General features: G+C 40.9%; 1 protein-coding gene across 8 annotated transcripts in view; it reads right to left on the bottom strand.

Moving 5' to 3' along the window:
* The window catches only part of OSBPL1A (oxysterol binding protein like 1A), a 75,855-nt gene that overhangs the window by 34,371 nt on the left and 25,326 nt on the right, over window positions 1-16,158 (bottom strand). For 6 of the 8 annotated variants that reach the window (XM_065830662.2, XM_065830661.2, XM_071804184.1 and 3 more), the window contains one exon: window positions 14,052-14,158. In XM_065830662.2, coding sequence (XP_065686734.1) covers window positions 14,052-14,158 — 107 coding nt within the window. Of the gene's footprint in view, window positions 1-10,968; window positions 11,274-11,517; window positions 11,621-14,051; window positions 14,159-16,158 lie in introns of those variants that run through there. The other 2 variants (XM_065830664.2, XM_065830663.2) reach the window with 2 other exon arrangements.

Raw genomic sequence — 16,158 nt, 5'->3', positions numbered from 1 at the left:
CATTACATTCCTAAAGCCCTAATACGTGTAAATATTTCATACAAAACTTTTGGAGTTCTTATCTGTTTACGCACAGGCCTTTCCACAGAGTCCGCCTGCTGACTTGCCACTCCCCATCACCCACAAGGGATTTGTGACAAACATCTTTATGTAAACATACGTTAAGGTCTTGTATTGTAACTCATTTACTGGAGTAAACCAGCTCTTGTAAACTTCATCATAGCCTTGGCTCACCCCAGCATACAGAGCACTGATCAAAAAAAAAAAGTCATGCTTTACTTCAGCCATTGCTTCATGCTTAGGTTGCCTGTCTCTCTCTGTGCTATAAGCTTACCATTTACCCTGCTTGAGATCTATCAGATCTCTAGTTAAAAATAGAGTAGATAGCACTTGCCAGTGGCTTGAACTACTGCTAGTGCAACTACTGAAATGCAAAACAAGATGTGATCAGTTAATCAAGGAGGTAAGCTGAGCTCACTGATGATAGGTGAAGAGTTACTTACTGTATCACAAGACAGCATCAGTCTTCATCTCAGAAGTCTGGCCAGCTGACTCTACAGCTACAGCATCAGAGTACCACATCTTACTGAGATAATCAAATTCGAAAGAGAAAAAAAACTCAGAAGGCTAACATTTTGCTTTCTTTCAGACTCATATGCAGGAAATATCACCAACAGAGTTCCTTTTTGTACAAATACTGAAAGACTCCCATACATACAAGCATACCAATACACACCAATTTGAAGTCGTGATAATCTATTCACTTGTATCCCAACTCAAAGCCTATAGAGAAAACCAAAGACTTCTAAAATCAAGTCATAAGACTTCCTCAATCACTCCCCAGATGAACACAAGTATTCATTGTTAGTCAACTACCAACATTCACATCAAAAAGTTCAAGAGGACAAGTCTGCTTCTTCTGAGTACAGTGTTATAATATTTCCCTATACTTGATTTATTAAAATAATAAAATTCTGCTAATGAAGGAAAGGACCAGATATTACTGTAAAACTCAGAGAATGCAGAACCACTGCTAGAAGCAAGAGCCAAGCTAACATCCATGAAGAAGAAACTCGGATTTTGGCAGGATCACACCAACAAGGCAGCAAGAGAACTGTTACTCAGCAGAAGAGCTGGAGATGCTGAAAGCAGTCAGCACCCTTCTTCCAAATACAAGTGTGCTATAAAAATTCAGAGTTCAAGACTGCCTGGATTAACAGTTTCTGAATTACCCACATGCCAGGGATGAACACTGTTTGCCTCCCATCTTTCCCTCCTAAGGCACTGACACTTCCTCCCCAACATGGAGCTTGCTGCCTTCCTTCCCCTCTCCTGTTTCCACATTTGGTTATGTCAAAGTCTGTTTATTCAGAGGTCGATGAAGCACCACGGTTTTAACCAGCAGAGAATGTTGCAGTTCTGAGCCAAGAAACCATCTAGGAGTGCAAGAACAAACTGCTAAGGCTTCTGATTGCAGATTAGAAGGACAGTTTTGGCTTAAAAGTTTTGGTTTAAGGTTTTTCTGTCAGAGAAACTGCTTTCTTTAAAGTCATCCTGCACTGGTCAAGACTTAACAGAACTACTTCTGTTTATAAGGTGAGACTTCACGGCAATTCCAAGTCTTCCTCTCAAAAATGGGTTTTTTTTGTGCTTTTTTTTTTTCCATTTTAGTGAGATGACTTAACTGTAAACTGATAAATATCATGAAGCCTAGTTCAGTTTGAGAGCTGCAGAAGTTGCCAGTTTCCAGAGTGCATTCTGTCCCTACTTGTGTTTGAGTATTATAATAATAGTTATGCAAATTTCAGGAGTTCAAACAAAAAGCCGCCTGATTTCGTTGTTTTCTGTTAAGTATTGTTTCTGTGCCAAGTAAAGCTGAAATTAAATATGGCTGCTATTCATATTTGCCAATAGTTTACACCAAAATAAGCTGGGGCTGAATGACATCAGCAGTGATGTACATGTTTGGGAAGCTTGTTTCAAGTTGCAGAGCTACAAGATTACCAGAAAAAAACGCACCCCGAAGATATTTTGCTGGCCTAGCGAGATTAAGCATCTATTTCCTCACAGGCATATGCTACAAGTAACCTTACCCAAACTATGGGCCTCATTCAAGCAGAGGTATTATACCGATGCCAACAGGACTACAACAGTACATTGCTGCATGTTTTCAGGTCTGATAGAGACCTTTTGGTTTTTTTTACATATTTTCCTTCTGAGAGACTCTGGGCATCTTTTAAGTTTGGTAGTCTCACACAGAGACCAGACTTTAAGATGTAAAGGTTCTCAAGAACACACAGGAAACATTTCCTTTTGATTCTTAAGGACCTTTTCGAAAATAGATCTCAAGGCAGTTTTGATCTAGCTACTTCCCTTGAGTATTTCTCAGTATACACCACTGGTTCCTTTGATCAACTCGTTTGTATTCCCTTCCCCCATACCACTTCCCTGTTGGACCACAGTAAATGCATGTATTAATGTTTTCTCTTTTGAAGCAATTGTCATGTTTTTGCTATGTTTTTGTTGGCTCTTAGTGGCCTCCTAGTGCTGCTACACAACTGGACACGCTGTTGACTCAGTGAAACCAGCTTCCCATATCTGAAGCTGGCTGGCTGTTCTACAAGCTCTGCATTTCAAATCTTGTTAATTATTTATGAAGAATAACTGTCAATTTTTTAACAAAAGCAATTCCAAAAAAACACAGATGCTGTACAGTTCTTCATTTATAGAAAACTCAGATGTCTTATTTGTAAGTTTTTATTTCAAATGCTAACCAAACTAGTTTAAAATGAGGAAAGCTGAACTCCTACATAGGCCAGAAATCAACAGTGAGTTTCACACCACATCGCTGGGAGTTTTGATCTCCAAACGCAATCCACCTTGGAAAGCATTCTCATTTGTTAGAGCCCAGAAAAAGTTCTTAACTCTCCAATATTAAAGAACCAGACTTCAAAGACAGGCACAAATATAGAAATCCCACTTCTACTTCAGATTTTAGAAGGACTGGCAGCATTAAGAAGTTTGTCTCTTCTCAGGGAAGATCTTTCTCTGCACTGTTGTTTTGACCTTACCCCTGGAGCAGGCAGCAGCCAGCGGACGTCAGCAGGGCCCTGGGTGGGCTGATAAGACATTTCCTGAAGTTAGAGTATGTCACAGGGAAGTTTGTCCTCCAGTTAGGGCAGACAGATAACTCTGCTTTGGGATACGGAAATCCGAACTGAAAGTTCACAACCTTAGAGCAAATTAGCAAAAAGACATTAGCATAGTGAGAATGAAATCTGAAATACTGCCTCCCAGTTCTTATTTTTGTTAGAAATAATTAACCAGAGTCTAAAAGCACTACAATTATCCCCAACTATGACACCTACTACTATATTACAAGGAGACACTACAGAGTACCACCATTGCCATGCAGAATGGCTAGATAATGCAAATATTCTCACAGAATGGAGCAGATCTTCTCTCCTTATGAATGATCTCAAACACTTTCGCCTTTATCTGGTGGGGTTTTTTGTTGCTGGGGTTTATCTCTCTCTATTGCAATAATTCAGTTTGTTACTCATTGTTACTCAGTCCTTCTTGTGAAAAAGTAACTAAAGATTAATTGAGTAGATAAAACAAACCTGTTTCTCCCTGAGATAGATTTAACATTGCAGCAAAGCTGCTTACTAATAATAAATAATCTATTATTATCATCCCCTAATATGCAATCCAGTAGCATTTACAGCTCAGAGGAAGACGTGGCCCCAGCTTAAACTTCTAGTAAGCTCTTTATGAACTTCTCTGATAAAATCCACTGGCCACTAGAATAAACTAGAAGGTAGATTTGATGAAAGTCTAAGTCCAAAGAATTGAAAGAGTTCTTTCCACCCCCCAAGCTGAAGCAGGACCTGACAGCCTAGAGTGACACGTGTCTTTGTAGATACGATATCTTGTGTGGGAGCAAAGACAGTAACACACAGACTGGTTTTTTTGGTATCAGCTGATCTGTGACACGTGGCCCATGGAAGTTTTTTTTAAAACTACTATACTCGACCACCTCTTAAGCACTGTGAGGATGTCCGAGGGCTGCTCAGGCTGGAGGAGAGAGGGCTCAGGGCAGATCTCACCCAGCTGTATAAATACCTGAAGGGAAAGTGACAAAAGGACAGAGCCAGGCTCTTGCCAGTGGTGCCCACTGACAGGACCAGAGGCAATGGGCACAAACTAAAACACTGGAAGTTCCCTTCAGACATTAGGAAACACTTTTTTTACTGTGTGACTGAGCACTGGCACAAGTTGCTCAGAGACACTGAGGAGTCTCCATCCTTGGAGGCATTGAATAGCCATCTGCACATAGTCTTGGGCAACCAGCTCTAGGTGGTCTTGCCTAAGCACGGCAGTTGGACAAGGGGACCTTTAGAGACCCCTTCCAACCTCAGCCATTTTGTTATCCTGTGAGATAAGAGTGGCTTCAAGAGCTGGACAAGATACAGGTTATCCATAGGCACAGACACAACTAAGGTTTCAAGCTATCTTAAAGGCTCAGCCAGCTCATTTTCACCTCAATTTGACTTGTCTGACCTTGCAGCAAGGTGTTTCACTGGAACAATAGAAAATCCAAGTTGCATACATAGTACAGAATACTTCCACAATTAATAATCTTTGTGGCATTTCCAGAAAGGTATAAATTACTGACATATATGGATTACCATATTACCTAGAGGACTAATACCATTATCTTGAAAAACTGAGATTATTCCCCACTACAATGACAAAATCCTCCTGTATGACTGTGCCCTATTAGTTCATGTCTATCAGTTTAAACCCTCCACATTCCTGCAGATGGCCTTCTGCTATGGTAGAACCACACAAGGCCCAGAGGCTGATGCTCTGACCAACTAAACTAAATGTTTCCAGACAAGGCAAAGAATTTTCATTCTTCCACCATAGCTCTTGACTTAAAAAAAGGATCCTGCAATAGCAACACTATTAAATTTCAAGATTAATACAAATCTGTATTTCTATTCAATGGACAAACAATGTATCTAAATGAGCTCATATTGTAGGAGCAGGGTAGCTTTGGCAGCACAAAACTCTCTGAAGGAGATGAAAAAGTTTATACTCTGCTTCTGTGACTAAACTGTACTAAAATGTAGGTGTACCCCTACATTATAATGTATGTTGCAAACTTCCTTCAAATAGGCATGCTCTGAAGCCATTCTCCAAGTCTCCTATTGTACCTATGGATACAAGAGTTATTGCACTGATGTCTAAGATTTAACACTAATAATGTAGCCATGACAAGTGTGAGAGGAGGGAAAACATTCCTATTCAAAACCAGTGACTAAGTCCATGTTTACCTTACAAGTGGCTTAACACAAAGCTATGCAAGCAAAGTAAGCACATCACAGGTGTCACTCCCAAATGCATTCTATAAAGACAAGATATTCAGATGAGGGCTGTCCTTACATCAAAGCTGGATGTCCTCTTATATGGGACTCTTCAGGATACTCACACAAATGGATACACTTCATTGGTAAGAGGCCCTCTATCTTATCGCTCCTTCGCAACAACATTCAGCTCAGCTCTTTACTATAAACGAAGCGTAATTTGCTTTGTGTGTGCATATGAGCTATTCTTATAGGACAGTACAGGCCTGCAATTCCCATTTGTACATAACAGTGAACACATTTATTTTTAAAGTATATTCTTGATGCATTTTAAATTGGGCTGATGTTAAGAACAATATGAGCACTCTGGAGAAAGAGGTTACTAACATTCCTTGATGACCAGATCTGGCACATATCTTCAAGGAAAAATATATTACCAGTGATATTTTCTGTACATAAACACTTCCTAAACACAGCCCATTTACCAATTCTAGTGCTAACCTCAGTGACTCAGCATTATACAAACACGTTGCTGCACTGGACAGCACAGCAAGCAGAGATAACACACTTTTGAATATTCATGTTAAAACCAAAAAAGCTTTTAAAGTCACTGGCAGTCTGGGAGGGGGGCAACAGGTACATGTTCAGTTCATGGGGCAGTGAAAATGAAAAAAGAAAAAAAAATCAGATAAGAGGTCAAATTCCACAATGGCTGACCTCTATTACAAAGACGGTATGAGCTCTGAAGAATTGTTGAATACAATGTAAAGAAAAAAACGCAGTTTTGGTTGAAAAGCCGTGATTGTGGCCAAAACCAAACACACACAAAACCTAAAACCCCCACAAACACAAAACACATACATCCTCACACAAACACCAGTACTGTCAATTGAGAAATCATCCATTTTATTCTTCATAGCTGGAAGACACCTATATTTCATGGAATCAGAAGTGACTAAAATACACCAACTAAAAATACAACAAAGAACAGCAGAAATGTTAAGTTTAGACTTGGTCAACCTCCTTCACTCACGGAAAGGCCACACAGGTGCACACAGACGGGCTACTAGCCCATAAAGCAAGAGATCCAAAATCCCTGTCACTTAAGGAGGCAAATTAAAACATACCAAAAAACCCACCACAAACTTAAGATGATTTGACAACAGTTAAGTGACATGAAGCCTTAAATTACTTATGCTACTCAGAGACAATGCTTTTAAAACAACCTCACACAAAACATATAACAAAAGTTAAATATTTTATCTCCCTCAAAAGCACGTGTTAATATCCACTACTGAACAGGCTACACGAAATTTGGTTTTCATATATGTAGAAATTATTTTTATTATTATTCTAAGAAACTCGCTTTTATCATCTTTACAATTACAAAATTATAAAAACCATAAGTTCCAAGAAAGAAAGGTCAAGAGGAATACATCTCCAGAGACTTAGTAAATATGTGTAACTGCAGTCACTCAGTTCAGCATTTTGCTATTTTACACAGCTGAGAGATATAACCAGACCACCCAGCCAGACTGCCACTGCACTCAAGTGTCTCACACACTTGCACGCAAAATCCCAGCAAACATATAGTTAACAAGTATGGTGCTATGCACAGATGTTCAGCCTTAAATGCTGGTTTTTGCTGCTTCATGTTTTTCCTGAAATCTTAGCAGTCCTTGACTGACAATACACTGTCTGCGGACCTAGCAAGTTTTAGAACTCTGCTTTTCTTCCATTCTTCCAAAACACATCAGATCCACATCAAACCAGAACACTGAAAACAAGATGATCAGCTTTACATGCCATTATGAAATCAAAGACACGAGAAGGATAAAAGTGTGAACCCTTATCACTCCAGTTTGTTTTCCACGCATGACAGAGAGGAAAACAAACAATATCCTCATAGCAGTACACAGTGAGGACACAAAGAAAATTACCATGTTCTGTATTTCCTTTTTCTTCCTCTCTATCAGCACACACAGACAAGAGCGCCATTTTTCAAATACGCACACAGGAAACAGCGTTGCTAATTCCTATTTTAGAAGTTTACTATATAAAATACTATTCTATTAAACTTGATTGCTGCTTGATCTTTCCTTCCTGCAGCTTCAGCTAAGCCCTTTTCTCCATGTTTTTGCATTAAAAAATAAAATCCCCAAACAAGTCATAGACAAGACCTCAGAAATAAACCTCAGAGTGGGGGTTGCAGAAGCCCAGGGAGAAGGGGGTATCATTTCAAACTAACATGTTTCTACATTGTGTTTCCCCAGAGGCCCACAAACAGATTCCAAGTTAGTTTATGCAAGGCTGCTTAACAACTGCTAAGAAAAAAAAAGAAATAACTAGAAGCCAAGCTTTTAAAGAGCATTAACCCACTCTGGAAAGTGCAAGAACAGATTATCAGAGTGCTGAGTGGAGAATGCCTTCAGACAAGTTGTGTCACCAGCTTTCGCACAGGCTCATAGAGCTACAAGTCAGCAAGCTTCTTCCCTGTCACCAGAAATGAATATGTCACTTTGCCAATAGATTTTATTCCAACATATCACTAGCTAAAAGGAAAAAGGTTAACTTTTGAAGCGCACACTCTTAAGGAAAAAAAAAAAAGGTAAGGATCCTGCTGTACTACAAAAACATAGGAGGATTCATCTTCTGTGCTATAATAACATTCAGGCATCTTTCTGTTAGCCAGGACCATCTGCCACCCAGAAGCCTTTCATATACAGCACTCGACCAAGGATCTTATCAACAGCTTCAAATTGTAAGCATGCTGTCAACACACGTAATACCCTTTTATAAAAGAAAAGCAGTATTATTTACTTTTCCCTGAATGGAGTCCCAGTATTTGTTATTTTAACAAGCTTCCGTCTGGGCTGCTGCTTAACTTCTCTGCCCACTCTGGTGACCTATTCAATCCTGGCTGCTCTAGGAAAGTCTCTAAAAAAAGAGTTCCTTTCTTTACCTCCCCTATCTCCTAGGTACTTTGGACTCACTAAACTGTTCCCTTTACATACTAATGATGAGGATGCTGTCTTCACAGACCTGTAGGTAGCTTTCTATCTGTAAGGCTGCAGTACATTGGCAGAAAGAAAACGCTTCCAAAGGAAGAACACTACATCATCTGCAAACATTTCATTATCAAGCTCCTCTGATTCGTATATCTCATCTAGAGCTTTAGTACAGATGAAAGACATGTACATGTACAGTACTCAAAAATTAGTACAGCAAGAATCATGATGGCATGACTAGAACTGCTGATAGCAGAAGAAACAACATGCCAAATGACTTTCCCGCCAGTAGCTTTGTTCCCTTACATGCCATTCCTGCACATCATTCCACAACACGTTATAGTCCATGCTCTTCCACAAAACATATCAGTCTTCACCTGAGCATCTGTTTGAGCCTAGAGAACCCTTCAATTAACTTGTTACCTTCAAACAAAATTCAAGCTGCATTAGGTTATTTTTAGTACATTTCTACTCATTTAGAGGGAAAAAACAGGGCAAGTCAGAGACTCATACAGGCAATAAAGGTTTTATTGATGCAGAACACACCTCCAGTGTCTCAACACCAGACACTTCTTGCTGTGTCCAGTTTAACTATCAGCTGTCTGAAAACTGCCCTCCTTTCCTCAGGTTTACAGGTTGAACAGAGCTTCAGCTGTTTGGGGCATTGCCTACAGGCCTTGACAAACTGAGGTCTTGCTTTGATTTCCACTACTACTTCAGTAAGAACTGCAGAACAGAACAGACAACAGAATTACCCTGTTGTGCTCCAGGGACTGAAAGGAAGAAAAAAAAACAAAACACACAGTAAAAAACAACCGGCTGTCACCTGTTCCAAAGTAGGAAGAGGGAAAAAAAAAAAAAGGAGAAACACAGGCACTAGTTTCACAACTTGAGTGACTAAGGGCTCTATGGTTCTAGCAAGAGTATAACAGCCAGGCAAGACGTATTCCCCTCCCCAGCCCTAACGCAGAAATCATAAAAATAGCCTCTTTCTTAGCTTCCCTGATACTAGTTAGGTCCCTCAACCCCTCTTTGTCTCTCTCTCCCCCACACCAAAGGCTCCAAAGTCCTGAAAGAGGTTAATGTAACTGACTATATCGCCCAGTGGCTGAAAAGGGTTATTGATGGACTCCAGGACTTTTCTAGACAGATATGCTCAGCATATCCATATCAATAAGTTATCCCTGGACTGCAGAGTGTCATCACTGCTCTCCTCACCTCCACCCCCACAAGGAAACGGATAATAAGAAGTCTCATTAAGGAGTCACTTGGATAGAGCTTAGAGGCACCTTCTTCATTCATAGTCCAGCAAGGTAGCAGGTCTAAGTGGTAAAAGCCATGCTTGTACATATCTCCCCGACGACAAAAAAGACATATATTAAATACAGACATTTGTATCCCAAAGAGCATGCACACATTCATTCATAAGACACACACAGGCATAATCTAACCTTTGGACATTCAATTATGTTTTCAAGAAATAGGAAAAAAACTAAAGGCAACACACTTCTGGAGATTAATATTTGCTAGTTGGACTGTGTGCCCATTTTTATTTACAGTGCATCAGTTATACATGCAAGAAATAGCATGTTACCCCATGTTAAAGATAACTAAAATCCAAGGACTACAACCCATAGTATTTTGACCTTAAAGTTTCTGTAAAAGTGACAAGCTTAATTTGTTATGACAAATTCTACCTAGCTGAGTATACAGATCATTTAAACCAAGAAATGAAGAAACCTTTTCTTGAATCCTTTATTCATCAGCTAAGGTTTTTAATCAGCTTGTAAACAAATTCCTTTTTCAAAAAAAAAAAAGCCAAACCCCATGCTAGAAAGAATGACACCACCTACAAAGGAAGATCAAAACCACAAACAGACTAGAAGTGAAATCTGCTTACAACTGCCATTTGTTCTAAAGTCAGGCAATAAAAGCTCTTAATTTACTGCTAAATATAACCTCTGATAGCAAAAGTGAAACTCTGGAGAGTCAAAATACTCATTAGCACACTTGATGTAGCACTGGTTAATGAAGAAGCAATCTCAAAGAAAAATAAAGTCTATTTCTTTAAAGAACACCTTTCCTATCAGTTTCATACAGCCTAAGTGCATGCAGCTCAAGTACTGGAAATAAATTTTGAAGTCACCTAAAAAACCTAACATAGACAATTGTGTGCAAATAACCTTAAGTTAAACTTCTCCTACAACTATATAAAATTACCGTAGAACACAAAAATACTAGCATCAAACTGCTTTTGGAATGCAGGTTCCAAATATCTGCTACAATTGATACAAGAGAAATCCTGCTTTGAAACAATACTTACTAACCTTGTGCCAAAGTCACTGCAGAAAACGTTTCAAGTTGCAGGAGCTCCCACACAAATGCCTCCAAAAAACACTCAGATTAAAGCAATCACATTATCTTCAGTCTTCCCCTCACATGTTTTAATAGTTCTATGAGAAGTATCTGTGCTCACCTCTATCTTCCCCGCTTGACACATAAGGGTTCATCCCAATGTCAAGAAGGAGAAAAAAAAAACAGGAAAACAAAACCAAACCCGAACCCAACCCACCACGCACGGTACATACCGCGGAACACGATCTGGCAGTCGCTCTGAGACCTCGCCCCAAGCAGCGGCGCAAGCGGCGCCGGGTTGCAGCGGTGGCCGCGGCGGCTCCGGGAGGCGCAGCGGGCAGCCCCTCACCTTGCAACGCGCCGCGGGCTCGGGCGGACGCCCCGGCGCAGCGCGGCGCACGGCAGGGCGGGGGAGCGGCGCCCGCCCCGCGGAGCCTGAGCCCCGCTCCGCGCCTCGGCGCAGCGCGGCGCCAGGGCCAGCGGATCCCTCCGAGCGCGGAGGAAACCCACCCAAAGTAGCTCGTCAGCGGCCAGCTCCCAGCCCGGCTAAAGATGGCCTGACGGGCCGAGCGCTCCCGCCCCTGCCCCGCCCCCGTCCCGTCGCCGAGGCAGGGGCTGCCTGCCCGCCGCTCACGGGCTGCGGTTCCCCGGGCGGGAGCGGGCGGCCCAACCTGAGCCGCAGGGGACGCGGGTCCCAGAGCCCGCCAGCGCCTCCCCGCACGGAGCCCCGCCGCAGTGGGTTATTTTTGGAAGCTCCCCCACCCATCCCAACCCTCGCTCACCTCTATGGCGTCACAGCAGCTCCCGCCGTGCGGAGCGGTGAGGTCACGGCTCCTCCGGCACGGGTGGCGGGGCAGCGCGGTGCGGCCGGGTCCCCTCTGCCGGAGCCGGCACCGCAGCGGCCGCGCCAGCCTCCCGGGCCACTCGAAAGCGTCACCACCGCCGCTACCGAGCCCTGCACGGCAGCACCGGGGGCGAGGCCACGGACACATGGAACGTTTGGATATGACACTCCTGCACCATTTCTAACGCAAGTAGAAGATAGTTGGACCTTGGTATCTTTTTAGTTGTGTTAGCAGTTTCATTTCCATACTGCACAATTACACTACAGTTTACAGAGCACAGAGATGGGCAATGCTAAACAAAAAGTCTTCTCTAAAAGGCAAAAAGTTGGCAGCCCCTCCTCTTTAGTCAAGCAGCAGCTCCTGGTATGCTGACAATCTAAGTCAGAGGGGAAAAGAATTCTCCTTAAAGAGGCAAGATAAAAAGGTACTGAGCTTGAGAACCATTTCTTCAGAGAAAACCAGATTTCATGGGACACACACAATACAGTTGAAAGGTCCCATGGAGTAATTAATTCCTCTCTACTCAGAGGAAGTTCTACCAAGGAGTCCCTGTAGGACAAGCTGCAGTCAAAGAGTCCCACTGACACAAGGTCTGGACACAACAGGATGGGCAGGAAAGCAACTCTTCAACAACAGTTGTAGAGTTATCCTTCCCAGACACAGCTTTTAACTTAACAACAGCCAATTATCCCCAGAGCAGAGCACTCATGGCAGTTGTTCCCAAATGTTTACAACACTTAAGCCTCGACTTCATTATTGAGATGATGATCAGAAGAGAAACATACTAAAAATTTCCAGTGATTTGGACAAGTGTTTTTATATTAGAGCTTGATATTTGGAGTTATGCTTTACTACATGGTTTAGTGACAGTGTTCAGTTACCGGTTGGACTGCATTATCTGGAGGGTCTCTTGCAACCAAAACGATTCTATAATTCTATTCAATATATGTGGAAGGAATATTGAAGCATTTAACTGAGGTCCTATCACTTGCTAATGCAGAACCCAATACATTGCTTCTGCAATGCTAACAGAACTGCAGTCTAGACATCAACAGTGAAAGGCAAAGAACAGGGCCCTGTCTTATTAAAACCAAATGCTATGGGTGTAAGAACAATAATTCTCAGGGAACATAACTTTTTTCAAAAGGTTCACATCTTAGGAAGAGTGCTGCTGTAATTTCCCTTCTGAGTTTATGGCATCTTTAAGAGATTGCATCATATTCTGGAATTGCAATAGCTTGAAATTTAAAAATACCAAGACACAAAACTCTCCAGGATCCCATCTTCTCCCTGTCATGACTGACTGATCTCACTAGCTACAGTGGAAATTCAACTTCACACCTCAGCCCATCCCTCTGTGCCCAAACCTACATGCTTCCAGCTTAAAAAAAGGCCTCTGTAACACCTACTGAGACTGTTCAAGTTCAAGTAAGGTGAAATTACAATTTCACCATATGTTTTGCCATACTCTACTCTGGAAAGCTATTTTAGTCTGGCTTGAAGCAAGATGCCAACACAATTAAGAAGTACTAACTAACACTGTACACCCACTGTTGTAACAATTTCCCCCTCATCCACAAGTAGAACTGGCAACTTTAATATTAGATTTTCTTATAGAAAAAACTCAATGTAAAAAAACCCACTGCTTGTTCCACTCTGCTAGAGCTTGACTCAAGTGAGTCTAGAAGCCTTGTGACTAGAGATAAAAAGGCTTGGAAAGGAATGAAAAAAAAAATCTTAAACCAAACCTAAACAATGGAGCCAGTGTTTGCAGCTCACTGTTAACTGGAAGACTACCAGCACCAACACAAACCTCATTTTTAAACACAGCTTACTGATGACAACAAGAGCCTGAGGGATTACTGTCACCACAATACCGGAAGAAAACTCTAGCACCATGGAACAAATTTATCTTCTAGAGGGGAGAAAAATAACAGATCTCCTACACCAGGAATTAATGAGTTTGACACATATTCCCTAATTGAAGCAGTTGCATCATGTTTAACACCATACAAGATATTTGTCACTGGGAAAACCAGAAGTTCAAGAGAGAGCATTCACACACCCACTAAGCACATGGTCTAAAAAACAAATTCAGAAGCAATAGTGCTGAACACTTCAGTTAGCCAGTGCAAAAAAAAAAAAACCTCAATATTTTAACCTTCAAATCAACAAAGCAACTGCTTTATAGAATTCAAGCATTCAGTTTGAACATTACAAGCAGTAGTTTGTAAGCAAAATATGGATCTCTTCTGAACACTCAAACATTAAGACATCCTTTTGTAGAGGGATTTAGCTACTTTTTCTCTAGAAGCATGAGTTTTCATCAGACATTCAGCATGCAAAAGGACAGTTTACCAACAATATTAAGTTCCATGGGTGTATTTATTTTTGTAACAGGTAAGCATATAACTAGCAAAATATATTAAGCTATTCAGACCCTTTATAGAGCCACACAGCATATGACATACCCCTTCCTGCTTTGTGAATAGGTTGAGGCAGTCGGCCAGGGCCTCACATGTTTCTTGGGATACTTCAGAGACCACGTTGACTTTTTGCAGGAGGGGAGGAGATATTCCTGAAAGCACAAATGATTAGTAGCATTAAGAGGACATTGTATGCTACAGGATTCTTTTAATTATTTTTTTCTCTATGTAATACAGAGATTCATATTCCACAGGAAGGCTGCTGCATGGTAATATTTGTGTGTGGAAAGGGCAAGCAAAAGTAACACCAAAGGAATATAAGTTATTTTGCATCCTTTCCCTAGTACTGGTATAAATGGCACACTGAATGGATCAAATTTTTCTTTCAGCAAGGCTTAAAAGGCAGAGATAGTAAGCTATGGCAGCAAGACACTGGAGAAGTGAGCACCAACAATCTCCTCCTAACCATTTTCTAGATCTAAAAGCATCAAGAGTTGCCAGGTGACAGAACTGAAATAAAAGGGATACTGCACTGGTTTAATTTGAGTTAAAGTGAGAAATGTAGCCTTTTTTTGCCTTCTGCCGTGGTATTATATAGAAGAGAAAAAGCTTATCACAGTGCAGCTGGAGGTTTAGGTTTGAAAAATAGATGGGGAGTTCCAAGACTCATCTTCTGGATGAGTAGTACAGCTTGCAGAGCAATGCCACCTCACATCTTGATTTCTGTGACCATTTATAGAAGGGGCTACCTGTCTAGAACCAGCAGGAAACGATAAAACCTCATCAATCTGGTAGAAATTATTTAATATTTGAGTTTATCTTTGAAGTTTTGCAATGTGCAGCAATTCCTCAGAAGTCAAGAAAGCCATTCTCTCAGGAAACATACTTGTTGCAATTAAAGTGTTAATTTAGTGGCTGCAGACTCCAGGACCAGTTGTCACCATTTAGTAACACAGGTGATTCAGGTTGGTCTCACAGCCATAAAGATTAAGAGGTCCAGCAGTGACAGTTCTTGAACTTATTTTGCAACTTATATTGCTTGTGCAGGACACAAGATACAGTACATATCCACACATCAATTGTTGTCTTTGATAACAAAGCTCACTACTGACTGGAATTAGGAGTCTCTATGTACAGCAGCTATCAACAACTGGTTCCTCTAGGAGGGGCAGCACACTGAATGCAGGAGCCATCTTTATTTGTAATAAATAATATGCATAAATCTCAAAGATGCCTGGATTTAGAATGGCATGTTGAGACAATTAGGGAGAGAATTTTAAATATCAGGTCCCAAGACAGTAATTTTTATATTACTCAAAAGTTTTTAGAAGAAGTTCCACATGGAAGAACTTTTAACTCAAATTCTCATTCTTCTGGAAGACTCAAATACTTTCAAGATACCACATCAACCCAACACAAGAACTGGGAGAGCTGCACAGATTTTCTCTGTTGAGACCTACAGAGGTTACACATGAACCTGATGCATCAAGTTACAAACATTCATTAGGAAGAAAACAGAAACTTATTACTGCTATCAGCCAAGATGAGCAGTTTCTAGTAAAGAGATAGTACGTGGTTTTGCTTTACTATGGAATTTAGTTAGTTGAGTTCTGTACTTGGAAAAAAGTAAATGTCCTTGCTGGTTCTTCAGGTCAGCAATATGTGGTCAGAGAAACTGCCCCTACATCTAGTAAGGGAAGTCGTCCACCTCATACTAATTTTCAAACTGCTTTCTGTTAGGAATTCAGTTTTGTTGTAGTATTAATTACAAAGGCTTCCCAATAAAACACTCATACATTATGAAACCTTACTTTTCTTTATGAACTAAAAATTCAGTAAAAATTCAGTTAGTGCAAGATAGGTTAACATCACACAGTAACCTATTTAGGCTTTTTAGGAAGGCACAGGGATGAAAGAAGAACATTTTTCCTCCCAAAACTGCTGTTCTATTACAGACTCCAGATTTATACAGATAAACAACTTGTTCTCTAGTTTAAGCTTCATAAATTTTAGTCACAATATGTAACTAGAACTCAGGTTCAAAGGAGCAACAGTTGAGTGTTCTTATAGAACTCCTTTGCGTGTTTAATAGGTGAGCAACTTCTGTACATGTTTAAGCCATTAAATGAATCATAGAATCATGGTATGTCCT

The sequence above is a fragment of the Patagioenas fasciata genome, chromosome 2, assembly GCF_037038585.1.
Source record: "Patagioenas fasciata isolate bPatFas1 chromosome 2, bPatFas1.hap1, whole genome shotgun sequence".
NCBI lineage: Eukaryota > Metazoa > Chordata > Aves > Columbiformes > Columbidae > Patagioenas > Patagioenas fasciata.
This window is presented reverse-complemented; position numbering and strand designations above follow the sequence as displayed.